The sequence below is a fragment of the Gopherus evgoodei genome, chromosome 5 (genome assembly GCF_007399415.2).
Source record: "Gopherus evgoodei ecotype Sinaloan lineage chromosome 5, rGopEvg1_v1.p, whole genome shotgun sequence".
NCBI lineage: Eukaryota > Metazoa > Chordata > Testudines > Testudinidae > Gopherus > Gopherus evgoodei.
Window position 1 is genome coordinate 23,812,681 of NC_044326.1, and position 20,455 is coordinate 23,833,135.

Here is a 20,455-nt window from a genome sequence, read left to right on the forward strand (position 1 = left end):
CTGCCGCCAAATTGCAGAAGCCGCGGAAACGCGCCTGCCGCCCTAAGGCCACACAGACTGCCCCCGCCGCCCGCGGCGGCAATTCGATGCGCTGCTTGGGGCGGCGAAAACTGTAGAGCTGGCCCCACTCAGGGGTATAGATTCACCATACTCTTTTAAAAGATTTTTCTACAGACTCCCTCTACTGAAGCACTTCAGGCTTAACTTACAAGATCATGTGAATTTTCTCTGCCAATAGGCCTGTTCACTATCTTGAATTACTGCAAGTGAATTCCCTCAATTTTAGTTTCTGTTGTTACACAATTTAAAACTTAGCTTTACTTGGAGCATTGCTGACACCCCTTCTATGGCCCAAGCCAGTGTGTGACCTTTATGTTTATTTTATTTTCATGCCATTTTAACTTTTTTTAGTAATACATATTCCAATCATTAATGTGTGTTATGTAATCATTTAATTAATTAATTAATTTTCAAATCTTTTTCTTTTATACATTATAGAAGACTTGCTTCAATGCAAATAAATGGGTACCCAAATGCAACACAGAATGGGATAGATTTAAATTCTTCAAATATGGGGTGTTCCCCCCCAAATTTAGTATAATATCATGCATATCCTCTTTCAGATGTTTCTGTAATGTCTAACACATTATTAGCTCATGTAGTCATGTGATTTGTTTCAAGCAAGGGCTAGCCAGCCAATAGTTTTTTTATTTCAAAGCTAATAGTCACATCATAGAGCAAGAAGGCAAAACTATTTTTCGGTTAAATGGCCCTGCCCCAGCCAAGTGGTGTTTGTTTGGCAATTTGAAGTTTTTGTTTTATAATGGGGGAGTGGGGGCAATCTGACAATGCGTAGTTGAGAGGAATCTGTATTGTCGGTAGAAGTCAAACATCTGTCTGTTCTTTTTTCATTTATTGCAATGGTGTCATAACATGCAATCTCCATACATGAAGACATGAACTTTAACACAACATATACAGCACATCTGGGCCAGAGATGACAAAGAGTAACTTAACTGTTCTGTACCTCTGCAATTTGTTCAATATGCACTATTTGCTTGATTTATTATCTGGAAAAGAGGCTAAGAACAGAAAGTCAGTAAACTGGAATCTGAAAATATACACTTCTCTTAGCATTTTTCACACAAGAATCCTTTACAGGTTTAAGGCTGAACGTAAAAATTTACACATCAATTGGCCCACGCTGAATGGCTTATACCATAGAAGCTTCTGCCAAGATTAAAATACAGTAAAATCGAGTGTAAATGTGAAATCCTATTATATTTCTTAAAGGGAGAAGATGTTTTAAAAATAATGTTTTAATGTGCAGCTATTACATTTGATATTTTGTCTGCACGATTTACATACATTTAAATATTAACAATATTATTTCTCAGAACTATTTATGACATTTTAATAAAGTAGAATTTTCATTCCGTAAATTACAAATACTAGAGCTTAAAATGATGCAATGTTAACATCCTATTATTGTCTCTGTCCCAAGTATTCTAGGTATTAATGCTGTTCTCTAAGTAAAATTATTTGAAATAAAAATAAATGTACAGTTCAATATCCTGAGCCCTGTGATTTGTACACCATCATTCTACTCCTTCTCTCATTGAATATAATTGTAAAATTCCCATTTATTTCATTCAGAGCATGATCTGGCCCAAAGACATTGATTCTCATACATGCTGAAACACCCTTTACTGATTTGCATATATTTATCAATTCTCTGACCAGGTCCCAACGGAAATACAGGCTGTCTCTGGGTGTAAAGTATGTCTGGTGAGAAGTGTGTGTTCATTGTACCAAGTCTGCCGGATAAGACTGAACAGCTTACATTTCATCGCTTACGTGCACCAGGTTTCGAAGACTCGACACCAAGGTAATACATGTTAATTGACTTGGGCTTTCCTCTTCCCTGGTGCAAGTAGTTTGCTCTGTAGGGGGGCTTTCAGGAGAGACCTCAAAAACAAGATTTTCTCCCTGCTTGACTTGGACATCAATGATTCCATGACATATTCTATCAGCATATAGGTCTGCCCCAGTGTTCTTGGCCAAACTTTCCCCCTCTCCCACCCCATGCAGTTTGGTAGAGAGATGTCTGCCAGCTGTGTACCTGGTTGCTCCCTTGTGCTGCCAAAGACAGCTGTATTTCAGATGTGGATTGACTCCTGCATGTATTTAGAGCCAACTCTTCCAAACTGCTAATCATGGAAAAGTCCTTACGCACAAGAATAGCCCACAGACTTCAGTGGACTGCTCCTTGGAATAAGGACTACTCCCATGGGTAAGGGTTATTAGGAATAGCCCCATAGTTTGGAAAGCATTTGAATTTGAACTAGACTCAGTCAAATCTAGTTCATTCTTGGTCCATATCTTCAAAGCTCTCACAGGCCTGGGCCAAGGAGAACTAAAAGATTGCCTAAAACGCCTCGATGAGGACTGTGATTGACAATTCTACTCCTCAGGCATAATGGAACTTTTTAACACAAGGATACAGCTCATCCCTGCAGGAGATAGAGCTTTCTCAGGGGCTGCTCTCAGACAAGCTTCACCACCTTCTACTCCAAGGGCAAGGCACACTTCTTTAGCCTTTTCTGATATAAACCCACATTTTAAAAAATAAACAAAAACAACTCTACCAAATCGAAACAGGACAGTGGACACACAGATGGAGAGGTTGAGAGAAAGAATAAACCACAAGTAACCAATGTTTGTCACTTTGCTTCATGCACTCCTGGAAGGTGCTCAGATACTATGGTGATGCATACATACAAAAGAGCATACATAGAAAAGAATAGAATACATAGAACAGATTTATGATACTATGAAGTTGTTGTTGTTGTTGTTTTTTAAAATACCAAGATACACACCTGTAACTTAAAAAACTTAATTTGGATATTTTATTGAAAAGTGCAGTTTAAAGACACTGGGTGAAATCTTGGCTTCAAAAGTCAATGGCAAAACTCCAATTGACTTCAGTGGGGAGGATTTCACCACAGTTTTCACTTCAGTAGCCACAGGATAATTTAAACAATAATTAGCAATTACATTTTGGTTTTGGAAGGTGTATGGCATCTGCCAGTGTTTATCAAAGTAACTGATAGTGTCAAACCTTCCACTGATGTAAACTGAGACAGAACACCCAATAACAGAGAGAAAATATATTTTTTCCAAACAGAGTAGCTCTGTGTGTGCGCAGTGTGTTTAATTTAAATTTAACATGAGACACAAAAATATGAAAATAAAACCCAAATAAGATGATAAGCTGATATTATAGCTCAAACCTGATGTCTCAGTAACTTGAAGAAGAAGAAACATGACATTCAGAGGAACTGAATTGTTGACTGACAAAGGTAAAAAAGCAAAGCAGATTTATATGGACATTTTTCATATTGATTGGTCAGCATATCTATGGGGATTTTATATGTTACATGTAGTTAGTCACTTCTTTCTAATGCAGAGGACTTCAATCTGTGGGGGGGATGTGGAGTAACATTCAGGGGGCACAGCTGGGGCCCGGACCCTCCCACCCCAGGGACCAGAGAGGAAGTGCCACCCAGCTCTGTCTTGGCCCTGGCCCCGGTTGCTCGCCCCATGCCCAGGGTCCCAGCTACCTGCCCGGTGCCTGGGACCCTGCCCCTGGCCATAGCTGCAGGCTCCTACCCCAAGCAGTGGCCTCAGCCTCGGCCCGTGGCGGCCCCACTTCTGGCTCCATGGGAAGAGTGCAGACAGGGGTAAGGTGGGTCATGAGGTAAAAGGTTTGGGGACCACGGCTCTGATGCAATACCATACATGTAGCATGACAGAGAACCCAAACCTGACTCCTACACACTGCTGCAATAGCCACTTTTACCTTATCTCCCATACCTGCCTTGTCATGGATAAAGAAGTTAATAAAACCGGTAAGATAATTATATGTGCAGTAAATGTAAAGGAAAAAAAAAAGATTTGCCATACTAGATTAGAACAATGGTTTCAGTGGCCAGAACACGATCCTGCAGAACAAGATGAAACATTTCACCATATAAATATGAAGAGAGGAGGCTAGTCCAGTGGTTGGGACAATTGCCAAAGGCTTGGAAGACCTAGAGTCAATTCCCTGCTCCACCCATAGACTTTCTATGTGACCTTGGGCAAGACTCTTAGCCCTGGTCTACGCTGGGAGAGGGATCGATCTAAGCTGTGCAACTTCAGCTACATGAATAATGTAGCTGAAGTCAACATTCTTAGATTGACTTACCGTGGAGTCTTCACCACAGTGAGTCAACTGCTGCCACTCCCACATCGACTCTGCTTGCGCCTCTCGTGGCGCTGCAGTCGACAGGAGTCGACAGGAGAGCACTCGGGAATTGACTTATCGTGTCTAGACTAGACGTGATAAATTGATCCCCGCTGGATTGATCGCTATCTGCCGATCCGGCGGCTAGTGAAGACACCCTTAGACTCTCTGTGCCTCACTCCCCCACATGGAAAATAGGGATAATAGCACTTTCCTGCTTCACAGGACTGTTAGAATAAATACATTAAAGATTGTGAGGGACTCAGACACAATGGTAGTGGGGGCCATAAATGACTGATAGCTAGATACACACAATGCACCTGTTCACTTGTGACATCTTGGGATAAATAATTCCTTCCATTTCCTGCAGGCTACCCAACAGAAAGGTTGATAACTTCCTATTCAACAATTTGACCAATCACATTTGACCAGTCAAATTCTCTAAAATCAGTAGTATTCAGTCACAAGCACACTAGGGCAATGTTATAATACAGTCAATATATTATTCTTCATGAGACTAAACATGATCCACAAGAAACAACATTTTGGGGAAAAAAAGCACTTTCATGCATTTACCTGCCCCCATTATGAGCCCCGGTGCAGTGTCCTTGGTATGGACTGTTCCTGACACATATGGATTGTCTGCCCAGCGGAGATGGAGATGAAGATGGCAATCAGGCTTTAGGAATAAGAGGAAGAACAGTATTTTACAAGTTGTTAACAGCAGTTCTGCTACTTTGGTAATTAATGCACAATCAGAAAGTAGCATGCAGTGACAACTGCCTTACAAAAAGGGGGAAGTGACTGAATTTCACAAAGCAGGGTCCAGAATAAAATATTAGTCTGATGTATCTAGCGGGAACCAATTACCCTGGCTCTGTATATTTCCATGGCCTTAAAACAAGGTCTGCAATTCAGAAAGAGACAGTGTGAAATTATAGCGCAAAATAACTTTGTGACAGAGTAACTGCTTGGATCTTTGGAAGAAGCAATAAAAAAACCAAAGATTTATTTGTTGTTCTTGGTTATCATCATCCCTGGGCTGCCTTTATGCAGTTATAAGCTAAAGGAGAATTAGATTAAAAACAACTATTTCTACTGAAACATCTTCTGTCAGGAAAAAAAATCATTATATGAAAAATATTTTTAAATTACTTTTTTGGAGTGAGTTTGATTGTATCTCTGTTTAATTAACTTACTGCTTTCTGCTCTTTCCACAGTGGAGCTCAATATTCCTCCCACTAAAGTTAATGGAGCGTGGCTATTGACTTCACTGAGAACAAGATCACACCCTAAGGACTGGTCTACACTGGGGGAGGGGTGTTGGGGGGGGAAGATCGACCTAAACTATGCAACTTCAGCTACGAGCATGAACGATGTATTGCTGTAGCCCAGTCTTCTGAAGGGAGTCAACATCTCCCCCAATCTCAGTCTTTTATTCCTACTATGCAGACAGGGATAAAGATTAGTCTGTCCCCCTGACTACGGACATATATTCTGCCCAAAATGCAGAGATCTAAGAGTCCAGTGGAGCAGAGAGCCTGTGAGAAAGACACAGGGGATCTGCTTGTCAGGGCTGTCTCAACAAAAAAACTAAAATGTAAACAAACTGTAATAACGTCCATTCACAAAAAGTAAAGGGTTTTTGACATGACTAGCCATTTGACTTACATTTCCAGGCAACTGTGTAACTCCCATCCCCCATAATAGGGTAATTGTGTTTTAAGATAAAACAATACAATGCAAAAACAGAAATAAAAAGTATTCATATTTTTAATCCTATTGATGAACTGCTCTTATTCCCAGACAAGTTCCTTGCGGTGTAAAATAATTAATAATAAATTAATGATTGCCTTGAATCGGGATGCATGGTAGGTAAATTAGAGCACACTTGTCCCATACAAATCAAATTAAGCCCTAACAAAAGGACATATAATGCTGCAGATGGAGCAAACCAGAGATTAATTTGGCTCAGTAACTTGTGAAGGTATGCTTAATGTAGAGAAACTAAAACATACATCTACATCTGGTGTAAATGAGAGGAGAATGCAGCTTGGTACTAGGTGCTTGAGATGACTTAACTACAGTTCATTTATTTACATTTCAACATATTCTACAAATAGTTCTTGTGCACATTGAATAAAACATTAAAAGGAATCACTTACGGGTTTGCAGTTGGTTGGTTTACCATTCATATCAGAAATTGGAGGGGTCAGATAGTCCCAGTCACGGCCTTTGTTGTAGGTTATTAGAGTTATAACTTTCCCATCAATTTTCTGATTGGCCAAAAATACTCCTTTAACACCTCTGACCTGGAGCATAAAATTAAGAGGGTTAATGACCAGTCTGCAAACACTTCTTCAGCATAGATCATTCCTGGTTTAGAGGTTCCTTAGAAACTGAATATTCCAGATACTTACCAACTCTTAGACTCATAAACTTTAAGGTCAGAGGAGACCATTATGATCATCTAGTCTGACTTCCTGCACAATGCAGGCCATACAATCTCACCCATCCACTTCTATAACAAACCCCTAACCTATGTCTGAGTTATTGAAGTCCTCAGATTGTGGTTTGAAGACCTCAAGCTGCAGAGAATCCTCCAGCAAGTGACCTGTGCCCCACGCTGCAGAGGAAGGCGAAAAACCTCCAGGGCCTCTGCCAATCTGCCTTGGAGGAAAATTCCTTCCTGACCCCAAATATGGCAATCAGTTAAACCCTGAGCATGTGGGCAAGACTCACCAGTCAGCACCAAGGAAAGAATTCTCCGTAGTAACTCAGATCCCATCCCATCTAACATCCCATCACCGACCACTGGGCATACTTACCTGCTGATAATTTGGCAATTGATCTTTGATTAACTGCCAGAATTAGGCTATCCCATCATACCATCCCTTTCATAAACTTATCAAGTTAAGTCTTAAAGCCAGATATGTCTTTTGCCCCCACTACTCCCCTTGGAAGGCTGTTCCAGAACTTCATTCCTCTAATGGTTAGAAACCTTCATCTAATTTCAAGTCTAAACTTCCTAGTGTCCAGTTTATATCCATTTGTTCCTGTGTCTACATTGGTACTAAGATTAAACAATTCCTTTCCCTCCCTAATATTAATCCCTCTGATATATTTATAAAGAGCCATCATATCCCCCCTCAACCTTCTTTTGGTTAGGCTAAACAAGCCAAGCTCTTTGCGTCTCCTTTCATAAGACAGGTTTCCCATTCCTCGGATCATCCTAGTAGCCTGTCTCTGAACCTGTTCCAGTTTGAATTCATCCTTCTTAAACATGGGAGACCAGAACTGCACACAGTATTCCAGGTGGGGTCTCACCAGTGCCTTATATAACAGTACTAACACCTCCTTATCTTTGCTGGCAATTCCTTGCCTGATGCATCCTAAAACTGCATTAGCTTTTTTAACAGCCATATCACATTGGCGGCTCATAGTCATCCTGTGATCAACCAATACTCCAAGGTCCTTCTCCTCCTCTGTTACTTCCAATTGATGTGTCCCCAATTTATAACTAAAATTCTTGTTATTAATCCCTAAATGCATGACCTTGCACTTTTTCCTATTAAATTTCATCCTATTACTATTATTCCAGTTTACAAGGTCATCCAGATCTTCCTGTATGATATCCTGGTCCTTCTCTGTGTTAGTAATACCTCCCAGCTTTGTGTCATCTGCAAACTTTATTAGCACATTCCTGCTTTTTATGCCAAGGTCAGTAATAAAAAGGTTAAATAAGATTGGCCCCAAAACCGATCTCTGAGGAACTCCACTAGTAACCTCCTTCCAGCCTGACAGTTCACCTTTCAGTACGACCCGCTGCAGTCTCCCCTTTAACCAGTTCCTTATCCACCTTTCAATTTTCATATTGATACCCATATTTTCCAATTTAACTAATAATTCTCCATGTGGAATCATGTCAAATGCCTTACTGAAATCGAGGTAAATTAGATCCACTGCATTTCCTTTGTCTAGAAAATCTGTTGCCGTCTCAAAAAAGGAGATCAGGTTGGTTTGGCATGATCTATCTTTTGTACTCTTAAAAGAGAATGGATATTAAAAAAAAACCAAAACAGTTGGTGCTTTTGGTTTCTGAACATATTTTAAGACATTGAGGGCATGTCTATACTACAAACTTTTACCAATGCATGTTACGTTGGCATGAAGCTGCTTCAGTTACTATACTGCTTGTGCACGTGCATACTTGGCTCTGTGAGTCATCACTGTGCATACTCGCCAGGAGTGGTTGTCTCAGTGCACACTGCAGTGCACTGTGGGTGAGCATCCCAATATGCAACTCAGTACCATCCAGTGCACCCTCTTTTGGGAAGTTTTGGTAATCCACAGTGGGGCAGAACAAATCACGCAGAGGTGACTGGGAGCAAGGGGTCAACTTCCCAGCATGCAATGTTCTCCATCCAATGATGTCATCTATCTCCCATAATTTTCATGCCTTTTTAAAAAATTTCACAAACCCATACTGCTCTCCTCGCTGTCCGCCATCTTTGACAAAAGCACAGAGCCTGCACAGCTCTGTACTACTGTCATGAGCATTGCAAGCACAGGATGCATGATCCTCCAGTATTTGCAGAGCCACAAGAACTGATTCATCAAGAAGTGTGATGATTTTGTGGAGGACAGACTGCTGCAGGACATAGAGAGAACCAATTCAAGTTTGCTGGTGGCATTCACAGATGGTGTAGCCTCACATCCAGGCCTGAGAAATGAGCACTGATTGATGGGACTGCATCGCAGTGAAGTCTTGGGATGACAAGCAGTGGCTGTAGAACTTTCAAATGTGCAAGGCCACACTCTTGGATTTGTATACCAAGCTTGCCCCAGCCATTCAGTGCCAGAGACCAGAATCACAGCTGCACTGATAGCACAGAAACAAGTGGCAATTGCACTGTGGAAGCTCGCAACACCAGATTCCTTACTGATCAGTGGAATACCATTTTGGAGTTGTAAAATCCACTTGGGGGCCATTTTCATGTAAATGTGCAGAGCCATTAATCGTCTCCTGGTATGCGGGACTGAGACTCTTAGAGATGTGCAGTACATAGTAAAGGGATTTGCAGCTACAGGATTTCTGAAATGTGGTGGAGCAATAGATGGCGCTCATAACACATTTTGGCACAAGAATACCTTGCCACAGAGTACATTAACACAAAAGACTACTTTTCTTTGGTTATGCAAGCGTTTGTGGATCACTGGGGATGCTTCATCATCAGCGTTGGCTGGTCAGGGAAGGTGCACAACACGCATATCTTTAAGAACACAGGACTGTTCAGAAAGCTACAAGCAGGAACCTTCTTTCCTGACCAGCAGATTACCACTGACGATGTGGAAATGCCAACAGTGATCCTGGGAGACTGAGCCTACCCCTTGCTCCCTTGGCTCATGAAGCCATACACTAGTCACCTCAACACCATCAAGAAAAAAATTCAATTAGAAATTCAGTAGCTGCATAAAAGCAGTTGAATGTGCTGTTGGTAGACTGATGGGATGCAGACGTTATCTACTCACTAGATTGGACCTGTGTGAAAAAAAACATCCCAATGGCTATAGCCACCTGTTGTGTCCTGCATAATATTTGTGAAGCAAGAGGGGGGGAGTTGCTGTGGGGGTTGAGTGCAGAGGTGGAGCAGCTGTCTGCTGAGTTTGAACAGTCACTACCAAAGGCTATTTGAAGAGCACAACACAGAGCTGTACAGTTCAAGAAGGCTTTGAAAGGGCACTTGGACAGTGAGTCACAGTAAACCACTCTACCTGGTTCTCCTATTTCAGGGCCTGTTAGGAATTGTGACATGTTTTTATGAATATATTGTGTCATTCATTTATGAATATAACACTATCAATGCATCTATTAATTTTGTGGTGCTTGGTGTACATTTATGATTATTACACTGTGTTTGTAACTGATCCTATGAAATGTATCACACTGTACAACAAGAAGTAACTGGGTGCTTTCAGTACTGCTGGGCATTCTGCAAGATATATTGGGAACTAATAAAGATGAATTATTTTCCAGACAATAAAATGTTATTGAATAACCTAGCTCAGTGGTTTGAGCATTGGCCTGCTAAACTCAGAGTTGTGAGTTCAATCCCTGAGGGGCCATTTAGGGAACTGGGGTAAAAAAATTTGTTTGGGGATTGGTCCTGCTTCAAGCAGGGGGTTGGACTAGATGATCTCCTAAGGTCCCTTCCAACTCTGATATACTATATTATCTATAACCAAAACACTCCAAAATAATTATGTGCAAGTGAAATGGCAAATACATTACAAATATCATAAATGTATGGAGCTTAAGAAGGGGAAAGAACATTCATGTTGATTTCAGCTACACATATAACAACCATGATTCTCACAGGTCAGTGAATGTGAAGCTGTGGTTGTCCTTAATGTCCCCCTGTGTGGAGTGGATGGGGTATGATGCAGCCACTGATGCTTCATGGAATGTTGAGGAAGGCGCTATAATGGAGTTCTCCATGGACTGCGAGGGGAAGCAAGCCCATGATTGTTGAACCTGTAGGTCCACAACAGTCTGTGCATCTGTGTTTGCTGCTGGAGAAGTCCCATTATGTCCTGGTGCATCTCCCTCTCCTTTTCCTGCTGGGACTCCTGGGCCATTCTTCATATAATCTGCAATATTCATCGTCCAGGCCCTCTGCTCATGGTCTGATGAAGCACTTCCTTGAAGGATCTTGCTGAATATGTCATCCCAAGTCCTTTTCTTTCTCTTGCTTATTTGGCTCAGGCATTCCACAGGCGTGGAGGGGAAACCCCTCAAGGCCATAACAGCATCAGCAACAGATAAAACAAAAAGATGTACCATTGTCAATATAGTCTAAATGGACAGAGAATGTTAAGATTCAAATCTCCCTTTCCTCGGTCCCCTAAAGTTTTACACAAGACATGCTTACTGACACTTCTGCTTTGGCATGCATAGGCACATGCACCAGCCATGGTGAGTATGTCCCGCCAGGGGTGAGGGAGTTACTCAATTGCATGAAACTATAAGTACAAGGCAATGGTATTGAATACTGGCACCATTTCCCACAAGAGGTGGTGAGTTTAGCTGTTATCTCCCTTTTGAGTATGACAAAGGTACAGAAAGCACAGCTGCTGCTGGTGTTCTGAGGCTGCTCAGACCTCTATGCCACTTGTCCATTTACTGCAATGTTGCCTGCCGAAGTTATTGCCAACTGGCTTTGGAAAGTGTCCCACTGCAGAGGAAGAAATAAGGCAGTCATCCCTAGAAATCTTTGGGAGAGGACTGCAGTGTACTTCTAGGGAAGTTGCATCAAGGTCTCTCAGGAGGATTCAAGGGGCATCCTTATGTACATAAACAAAATGTTCCTCATGGCCTAACTCTACAGGGGAATGAAAAGCAGATAACAACTCTACCTCTCTTTGTTGTACTGGTACCTCTTCTAGTATGAGTAAACGAATGAAAAGTCAATAGCTTTGTCTTGTTAAGTCGGAGATGCCATTAGTACATCATTGTAATGGGAACGATATTTACATGATTACTCGAGTCTCCTTCCCCTGCACTGGGCTCGTCTGTGCTTAATTTCCAGAATGGACTGGACTGCGGTGGAATCTCAAATAGATCCTGGCTCACAGCATAGCTGTATCCCCTGGCCACATGTTTTCCATTTTCCTCCTCCTCTTCCTCCTCATTGTCCATGCCAGGAATCTTTGACTCGGGCTTCTTGGCATGCAGATCTTTGTAAAAGTGGCAAGTCAGCAGCTCGGCACTGGATTGATCTCTCTGGTCTTCAGATATGCCTGCTGCAGTTTCACTGCTTTCACGCAGCATTGCTGCTGGTTCCTGTAGTACTCCTTCACTCTTTCACCTGCACTCGCTGTTCAATCTGCTTGTAGGTGTCCATATCTATGGCTGGTCTACAGTTATGTCTGCACAGGCTCTTCTCCCCACAGGCCCATGAGATCCAATATATCCTGTCTATTCCAGGCTGGAACATGTCTGGAGCTGGCATAGGGATCTGGGCAGTTGCACAAAGCAATGGGGAGCTGCTAGGTGTGCTCGGCAAGATGGACAATTAGGGCCAGGATGTGGGCTCTGGGAGGGAGTTTGGCTGTGGAAGAGGGTTTCGGCATGGGCCAGGGGGTTGGGCATGGGAGGTGGCGTGCAGGCTCTGAGTGGCATTTACCTCAAGCAACTCCCAGAAACAGCAACATGTCCCCTCTCTGGCTCCTAGGCGCAGAGGCAGCCAAGTGACTCCACACACTGCCCTCACCTGCAGGTCAAAGGGAACTGCGGAGTTGGTGCTCAGGGTGGTGGCAGCATATGGAGCCTCCCTGGTGGCCCCCTGTGCCTACGGGCCACAGGGACACGTTGCTGCTTCCAGAAGCTGCGCAGAGCCAGGTTAGGCAGGTGCTTGAGCTCTTCTGCGCCACCAACCGGACTTTTAGTGGCCCGGTTAGAGCTGCTGACCAGAGCTGCCAGAGTCCCTTTTTGACCAGGCATTCTGGTCAAAAACAGGACACCTGGCAACCCTAGTCAACATAGGTAATGCAGTGTCTACACCCGCGTTGCACTGGCCTCGGTACATCGCCCATTTCTCAACACTGATTGGAGAGGTATCATTACTGTGTCATCATAATGGGATGCTTACATTGGGAGGAAATAAATTTAAATGTAGACACATGCACAACTAGGTTGACACACAGTAGCTTATGTTGACCTAACTTTTTAGTATAGGCTAGGCCTTAGTTTCTGTAGCATATTGGTATTTAGAACATTGAGAAACCTAATGCAATAACTACAATTACATATGTGCTTTCTTACTGCATACTGCTATTACGATTTCTGACCATATTTCTTTAGTTCTTAAAATATGAACCACTCTAAAACGTTTAGGCAAGTGTGTAACTTTATATGAATACTGCCACTGAAGTCTATGAAACTACTCGTATGAATGAAGTTCATTAATGTAGTAGAAGGTACAGCAATCCTTTGGATTGAGGCACCAATTTTCACTTATCACTTATCAGAGAAAGGTTCAAAAGAATTTTCGTAGATCACCAATTTTAGGGCCTGATCATCCAAAAACTTATTAGGTTACTACCATTAGAAGTCCCAACAACATTTTCAGTAGTTAGTTAAAATGATTCCTTAGTTTTGCTGTACAATATTTTTAATTGCTTCTATTTATTTTTGTTTCACTACTCCATGTGCCAGATCCCTTGTTGGTATAAAACAGTGATGCTCCTTTGAGCGGAGGACCTGGCACCAGGTTTTCTTTAATTATTTTCTTGTTATATTTATTTTGGTTTTGAGATATTTTTCTTGCACAACTTTTTTGTAGGGTTTTAGTTTGGGACTTCACCATCACTTTTAAATAGCACCTGGATTTTTTTTTTAAATAGCTTTTGTAGATTATGACGTGAGAAGTTACTTGGCCTACTCACCATACTAAACGCTACACTTAGTAGTAAGATTTTGTGGTATAGACCCTTATATTGTGAAATCCTCATGGAAGGAACTTGTCAGCACCATTATCTGTACAGTACGTAGGCACATTGTCAGCATTCAAATAATAAACAACATCACTGCATTCATCACAGGGGCGGCTCCAGGCCCTAGCACGCCAAGTGCGTGCTTGGGGTGGCATGCCACGGGGGGCGCTATGCTGGCCGCCGGGAGGGCGGCAGGCGGCTCCGGTGGACCTCCCGCAGGTCCACCAAAGCCGTGGGTCCAGCGGACCCTCCACAGGCAATGGCCAGTCTTCATTTTTTTCCCATGGTTACTTTCTGCATACTGTCCTTCTATCCTTTCTAATATTGTTATAGCTATTGCAGAGGCAAATAAAACCAATAGCAGCCCTCAAGATAACACAGCTGTTTATTTTAGCCTGTTCAATGTAACAGCTATGCTAAAAATACTAATATCATTTGCACAACAGCAGAATGCACTGCTATTTTGAATGATAAAATAACCATTTATTCTTAAATTTACAGCAATAAAAAACCCAGCAAAGACAGCGTATAGATTAAAATATGAACGGAAGAATAATATAATTGAAGACTGAAAGCCAGCCAAATGAATACAGCTATGCTATTTTACTCCAGTTCAGGGCTTGCCCTAGATATTTGTTTAAGTTTAGTTATTATGCGCTCTAGCCTTCAATAGGAAGTGAGGGTGATTGGGTACTATAATTAAAGACGATGGGGCTATGCTCATTTAATTTCTTTGGTTTTATATTTGTCTTTTGTTCTTTTAAAATGTCTATAAAACTTTTCCAATAAAAATTCATATTAAAAGAAAGAAAGAGATCAATGTGCAGCAAACTACTATGGCTCTTTTGGATAATGCTGATTGTTAATCTGGCTCCTGAACCACTGATTTCTGACACAACCCCACAATCAGGAAAGAAGGCCATACTGGTTAAAAAACACAAGTTGATTTAGCAGGGAAGCAAAGGCAGTTGTGGAAAAAACAAAAACAATATATAACAAACAAAAGAAAGGGGAAGGTGATAGTAATGAATATAAATCAGAAATCAGGAATTGCATAAAATTGCTAAGTATCAGAGGGGTAGCCGTATTAGTCTGGATCTGTAAAAGCAGCAAAGAATCCTGTGGCACCTTATAGACTAATAGACGTTTTGGAGCATGAGCTTTCGTGGGTGAATACCCACTTCCTCAGATGCATGACATGCATGACATGCATCTGAGGAAGTGGGTATTCACCCACGAAAGCTCATGCTCCAAAACGTCTGTTAGTCTATAAGGTTCCACAGGATTCTTTGCTGCTTTTATAAAATTGCTAAGGGAAGCCAAGGGACACAAGGAGAAATCTATGGTCATCAGAATTGAGGACAATAAGGAGTTTTCAAATGTATTAGGAGTAAACTCAAAGAGCTCAATCTATTTAGCTTAAGAAAGAAAAAATTAAGAGGTGGCTTGATTACGTATCCATGTGGGGAACAAATATTTAATAATAAGCATTAGTATAAAAAGTGTAACACGATCCAATGGCTGGAAGCTGCAGCTAGACAAACAGACTGGAAATAAAGTTAACATTTTAAAGTGAGAATAATTAGCTTCTTGAACAATTTATCAAGGGTCAGGATTCTTCGTCACTGACAATTTTTAAATCAAGATTGGATGTTTCTCTAAAATATCTTCTCTAGGACTTATTTTGGGGAAGTTCTATGGCCTGTGGTATACAGGAGATTAGACCAGATGATCATAATGATCCCTTCTGGTATCTATGCTCTCAGATCCTGCTCAGAGGAATCACATGGCCCAGAATCTAATGGAAGTATAACAGGACCAGAATGTTACTTTTGGGGGAGTAGGGCGAATGGAGGGGCAGAGATGCGCCAAAGGAAGAAGAAGAGAAGCAAGGAGAGTTTCTGTGTGAGGCAAGTGAGACTTTTAAAACCCAGAGCTTACTCTGTGATTTTGGGATCACATTCTTTAATGTTTTCATTAAGAAGAGAAACACTTTACCAGATTAAATGCCATTCCCTGAATTCAGGCCAAAATGTTCTCTCCCTCTCTTTAGCAGACATGTGGATGCTTAACATAATCTGAGGATTTATTACAGCTTTGTACTTGAATAAGTGTCATCAGCTCTCGGTATGATCAGGAATGGCTAGTTTTCACTGAGATTGTTATTCTGCATACTCTTTCATCTCTCTCAGTCTGCAATATTTAAGAGTATATTTTGCCCTCATCCAAACTCCCTTTGATATTAACATTAATGACAGCTCTGCCTGCAGACATATGGGACAGCAGACCTGCTAGCATGGTATAGATTTGATACTAATTATTATTTTATTACTGAGGATTTGCATGGTGATAATATATACAGGATTGATCCAAAGCTCACAGAGAGGAAAGATCACCCAGTGGCTAAGATGCTAGTGTGAGACTTGGCAGATGTGAGACTTGCTTTGCTACACACCTGCTAGGGGCCATTCACTCAGTCTCTCTCTCTGTCTCAGTTCCACATCTGTAAAATGGGGATATTTGTCCTTCCTTTCCTAGCAGGCCTATTGTGAGGATACATACATAAAAAGATTGTGAAGTGCTCAGATAGTTTGGTGATGGGAGTCCAGGACCAGTTCTACCATTTTTGCCGCCCTGTGGGAGTCATATAAAGCCTGGTTTTCAAGAGCTCAGTGCTTAGCAGCTCCCATAGAGGCACCTAAATAAATGACCATGTTTTCAAAAGAATTCAGCTCCTGTTCAGGCATCTAAATGAAGCCGCACATTTTCAACAGCACTCAGCAGCCAACAGCCCCTATTGTTCAGCAGTCATTTTCTCCTTATGACTAGACAGTATGATACATACTAACTACCACAGATCTGTTCTGTAGTAACTATTGCAGAACTTCCCTGTGCCATTTTACTATGAAGGGAGAGCATACAGAGGGCCCCTCAGAATTTACAACATACAGTGTGTGTAGTGACCACATAATGGACAACTGTGCAAATATTACAAACACTCAACTGAAATCAATGGGGCTAAGTCACATGACTGAGGAATAAATGTATGAGTAAGGCCTACAGTTTGGGGTATTAAATAAGCAATTGCTTGCACAATATGAGTGTGCTGTAAATTAAGTGTCCACTTCTGTGACATTTATTCATGAGTGTTTCCACTCATGTCATGAAATATGATATCAACATGCTTATTTTGCAATGATCTCTATGTTAAGCTTGTGGCTGGTTCACTTTTACAGCACTTGGTACAGTATTTCAAGACCATACTGACTTTGAATCGCTGCTCACTGCTTTTCTTTCTTTTAAACATATATTTTAGAGGTTAGTCTCTGCACACATATGCCACAAAAGTGGAAAAGATGTTCTGTACAAAAGAGATAAAGGATATAAAGGAAAATGAATGCAGACAGGTGAAAATCTCTAAAAGACTATAAAGCAGATGCACATGTAAAGGATGAAATGAGGCCAGTGGAAGACAAACTTGCAAATTTCATGCAGAATTATACATTAGTTGAAAGAGAAATTCTTGATCTATTGAGAGTTGTCTGTGTTTGGAGTTGAAGATTTTTTTCCAAGACACTTTTACTGAAACACCCTGCAAGATATCCCAAGTCAGAAACAAAACCCAAAACTAACGATCGTCCTGCAATCCCTAAACACAATAGCAGCCTTATTTTTATTAACTACTTTGTACAGTGTAAATAAGTCAAAACAAAAGAACTCTTGTAAATATTACTTGCTCATCACAGTCTAGTAAAGAAAACAATCACTAATTGTATTTCACCATGTAGCAGAAAAGATCTGCAGGTTTTAAACTTTCTACGTGTAGGCAGAGAAATTTTTCCATGTGCAGTGCAGCTCTTCTCTGCAAATTGGCTACATAAAAATGGCATTGTAAGGTTCCATGTTTACTGTCTCTCAATCATTCCTTATTAAATATGTGCCGTTATAAGTAATTTTTAAAGCCAGCTCTACAAACTAAAACTGGAATTTGCAAATAATCTAGGATCTCTCCTTTTTGCGCACCACCAATAATAGAGGTTCCACAGGACAGATATTGCCCTCAGTGACACTTTTGCAACTCCCTGAACCTCAGTGGGCTTGCACATGTGAAACTGAAAGGACTTTAGTAAACAATACTCAAGACCAGTAGTCCCAAGCCTTTTCTATACTGGCAGTTCCTTAGTAATAAGGGAACAGTGGAGTGGTTGTGACCCCTTAACACCTCTTTGTGACCTCCAACTGAGAACCCATGCTCTAGAAGATGTCAGAGGAGAAGAGAACCGAGCTTCCTTCCTCTTAGCTGTGCTGGCTCTGCGCTAACAGGAGCAAAAAGCAGCAAAAACATATTTTGTCATTAAAATCAGCATACAGGACTCTGATTACACAAGAGGAAGAAGGTGGCCTTTTTCCATACCCTCTGTTCCCCACAGAACCCCCGCTTCGGTATTCAATGTGTGAAATGGGAGGGTGGGAATTATGTCACACCTCCTTGTCTGTTGAAAGAGAGGGAGTTATACCAAGGTGGAGGAGATTAGAAAAGTTTGGAGCATGCCATCATTCCCCCCCTCCAATTACAATACTAGAGAGACTCATTTAACTACTTCCTAACCATATGTGCAGGGGCGGCTCTAGGCATTTTGTCGCCCCAAGCACGGCAGGCAGGCTGCCTTCGGTGGCTTGCCTGTGGAGGGTCCGCTGGTCCCGCAGCTTTGGCGGACCTCACGCAGGCCCTCGCGGCGACCGGCAGAGCGCCCCCAGTGGCTTGCTGCCCCAAGCACCCACTTGGCATGCTGCTGCCTGGAGCCGCCCCTGCATACGTGCCAGGCTAAGGAGTATTGCGACTCCTTTGCAAAGAAGCCTGGTTCATTTAGTAAGAATATTTTTTAAAGCTGCAGAGGAAGCAGACTATTAAATTCAGGTGTTGTCATCATTCTTCTGAACAAGAGAACCGATGGCAATTTTTTCCTAAACTTCTATTTTTCCATTTTTTCTTTAGCCAACTGCTGCAGGTTTAAAATACACAGTTGAGTATTTGCAAGGATGGCTCCTCTCATAGCAGCGCCTCTCAGGAAAAAATGCCTACAGAAAGCAAAAGGATTTGTGGTCTGACTCAATCTAATGTTGTTGGCTCTTCATTTCTCTAGGTCAACATGTAAAGACCCAGTACTAGGCTCATACAACTGCTATTTTCTGTGACCCTATTGGCTAAAAGGCTTCCTGGTTTAAAAAAAAAAAGTATGTAAGAAAAACTCAATAAATGGACTTACATAGTATCTGATAATTACATTCATTGGCTTCTCAGACAAAGCAGCTAGCATCTGAAATGCTGACAAATTGTAAAACAAATATAAGGCAAAAGGAGTATTGTTGTATTGCCTAGAAGCTAAATCTGGTTACATAAGGCAGTTTCATAGCTGTTTATATTCCTCCTTCCACAACAAACTAGTGCTAACTGAATCTCACTACTTGACTCTTCGGTACTTGAAATAACACCAGACCCCGTATTTTAAGAAAATGAAAAATACTAAACTTCTTCCTACACATCCTTGGAAACTTAAGAAACTGTGTGTTTATAAAACAACCAACACTTTAGGAGGAAGAGGAGAGACAGGGAGAATTAGAGTAATACAGTACTCCCTTCTCATCACTCTAGAAAACTGGGGAGAATGTTATCACTATCAAATTAATTACATTCATAATTAGAGTTGATGACAACATAAAGTAGGAGAGACAATGGAAGAGACAGAAAGCAACAAAAGTTCTAATATTTGCACAGCACCCTACCTCCAGAATATCTATCAGGACATTCTCTTCTGGCTGCTTAGTGCTCCTGACATTCTCTAGTAAAATGGAGTAGTATACACCCTGTGGGTCAGATTGGTACAGGTTGTACGTGTCTGTCTGGTACCATTCTTGAACAGCCACAAATACTTGGTTTTCATCTGTACTGATAATCTGTAAATCCTGCAGAAAAAGAAATAAGATACAAGATTTATCATAATTGGCAATTAAAAAAAAAGATACTATCTTGCCTACTTGACAAAAAACAAACTGGTCATGAGAGTCGAGTGCCAGAGAAAAGAGATACACCTTAAAGATCCCCGAGTATGAGCTCTCTCAGCCTAAAAACTAGGAAAGCTACTATATCCTAGCTCTCTCAGATTATGGGATATAGAATTTTCACCTAGAATTTGGAATCCAAACCACTTATTAACGCCTGAAGGAGGTGCTTTTGTTTCTTACTGGAAATGAGCTGGAGTTCTTAAACCAATGACTAATCAACGGGTTTCAGCATCATGAAACCTCCACCAATATTCACATTTGCAGCAGAGATGCCTAAGACTGAGGGGACACAGAATGTGAATTACTTTCACAAGACAAACAAAAGTCCATGAAATCTCCTGAAGATCTAAAATAGGATGAGAGGAAACCACCAGTTAGGACAGAGATATATTACAAAGGGACCTAGAGAATAAGTAACAAACTCTCTGTGGTAGTGACCATGTCCTTCTATGTATTTGAAGAACACTGAGCGCAGCAGAGCCACTGAGTGTTATTGTAATAAAAATATTAAATAACAACAACCAAATTCGGAATTCATTCCTCAATAATGTCATGCTTGGATTATTGCAATAGCCTCTCTCCATCCTCTGCAGGGAAAAATGCAGGCTA

General features: G+C 41.4%; 1 protein-coding gene across 4 annotated transcripts in view; it reads right to left on the reverse strand.

The window, feature by feature from the left end:
• SORCS2 (sortilin related VPS10 domain containing receptor 2) overlaps positions 1-20,455 on the reverse strand; it is an 849,371-nt gene that overhangs the window by 83,167 nt on the left and 745,749 nt on the right. For all 4 annotated transcript variants that reach the window (XM_030564483.1, XM_030564482.1, XM_030564485.1 and 1 more), the window contains exons 9-11: positions 19,568-19,747; positions 6,454-6,600; positions 4,865-4,967 (exon numbers count right to left, since the gene is read on the reverse strand). In XM_030564483.1, the coding sequence (XP_030420343.1) occupies positions 4,865-4,967; positions 6,454-6,600; positions 19,568-19,747 (430 nt within the window). The remainder of the gene's footprint in view (positions 1-4,864; positions 4,968-6,453; positions 6,601-19,567; positions 19,748-20,455) is intronic.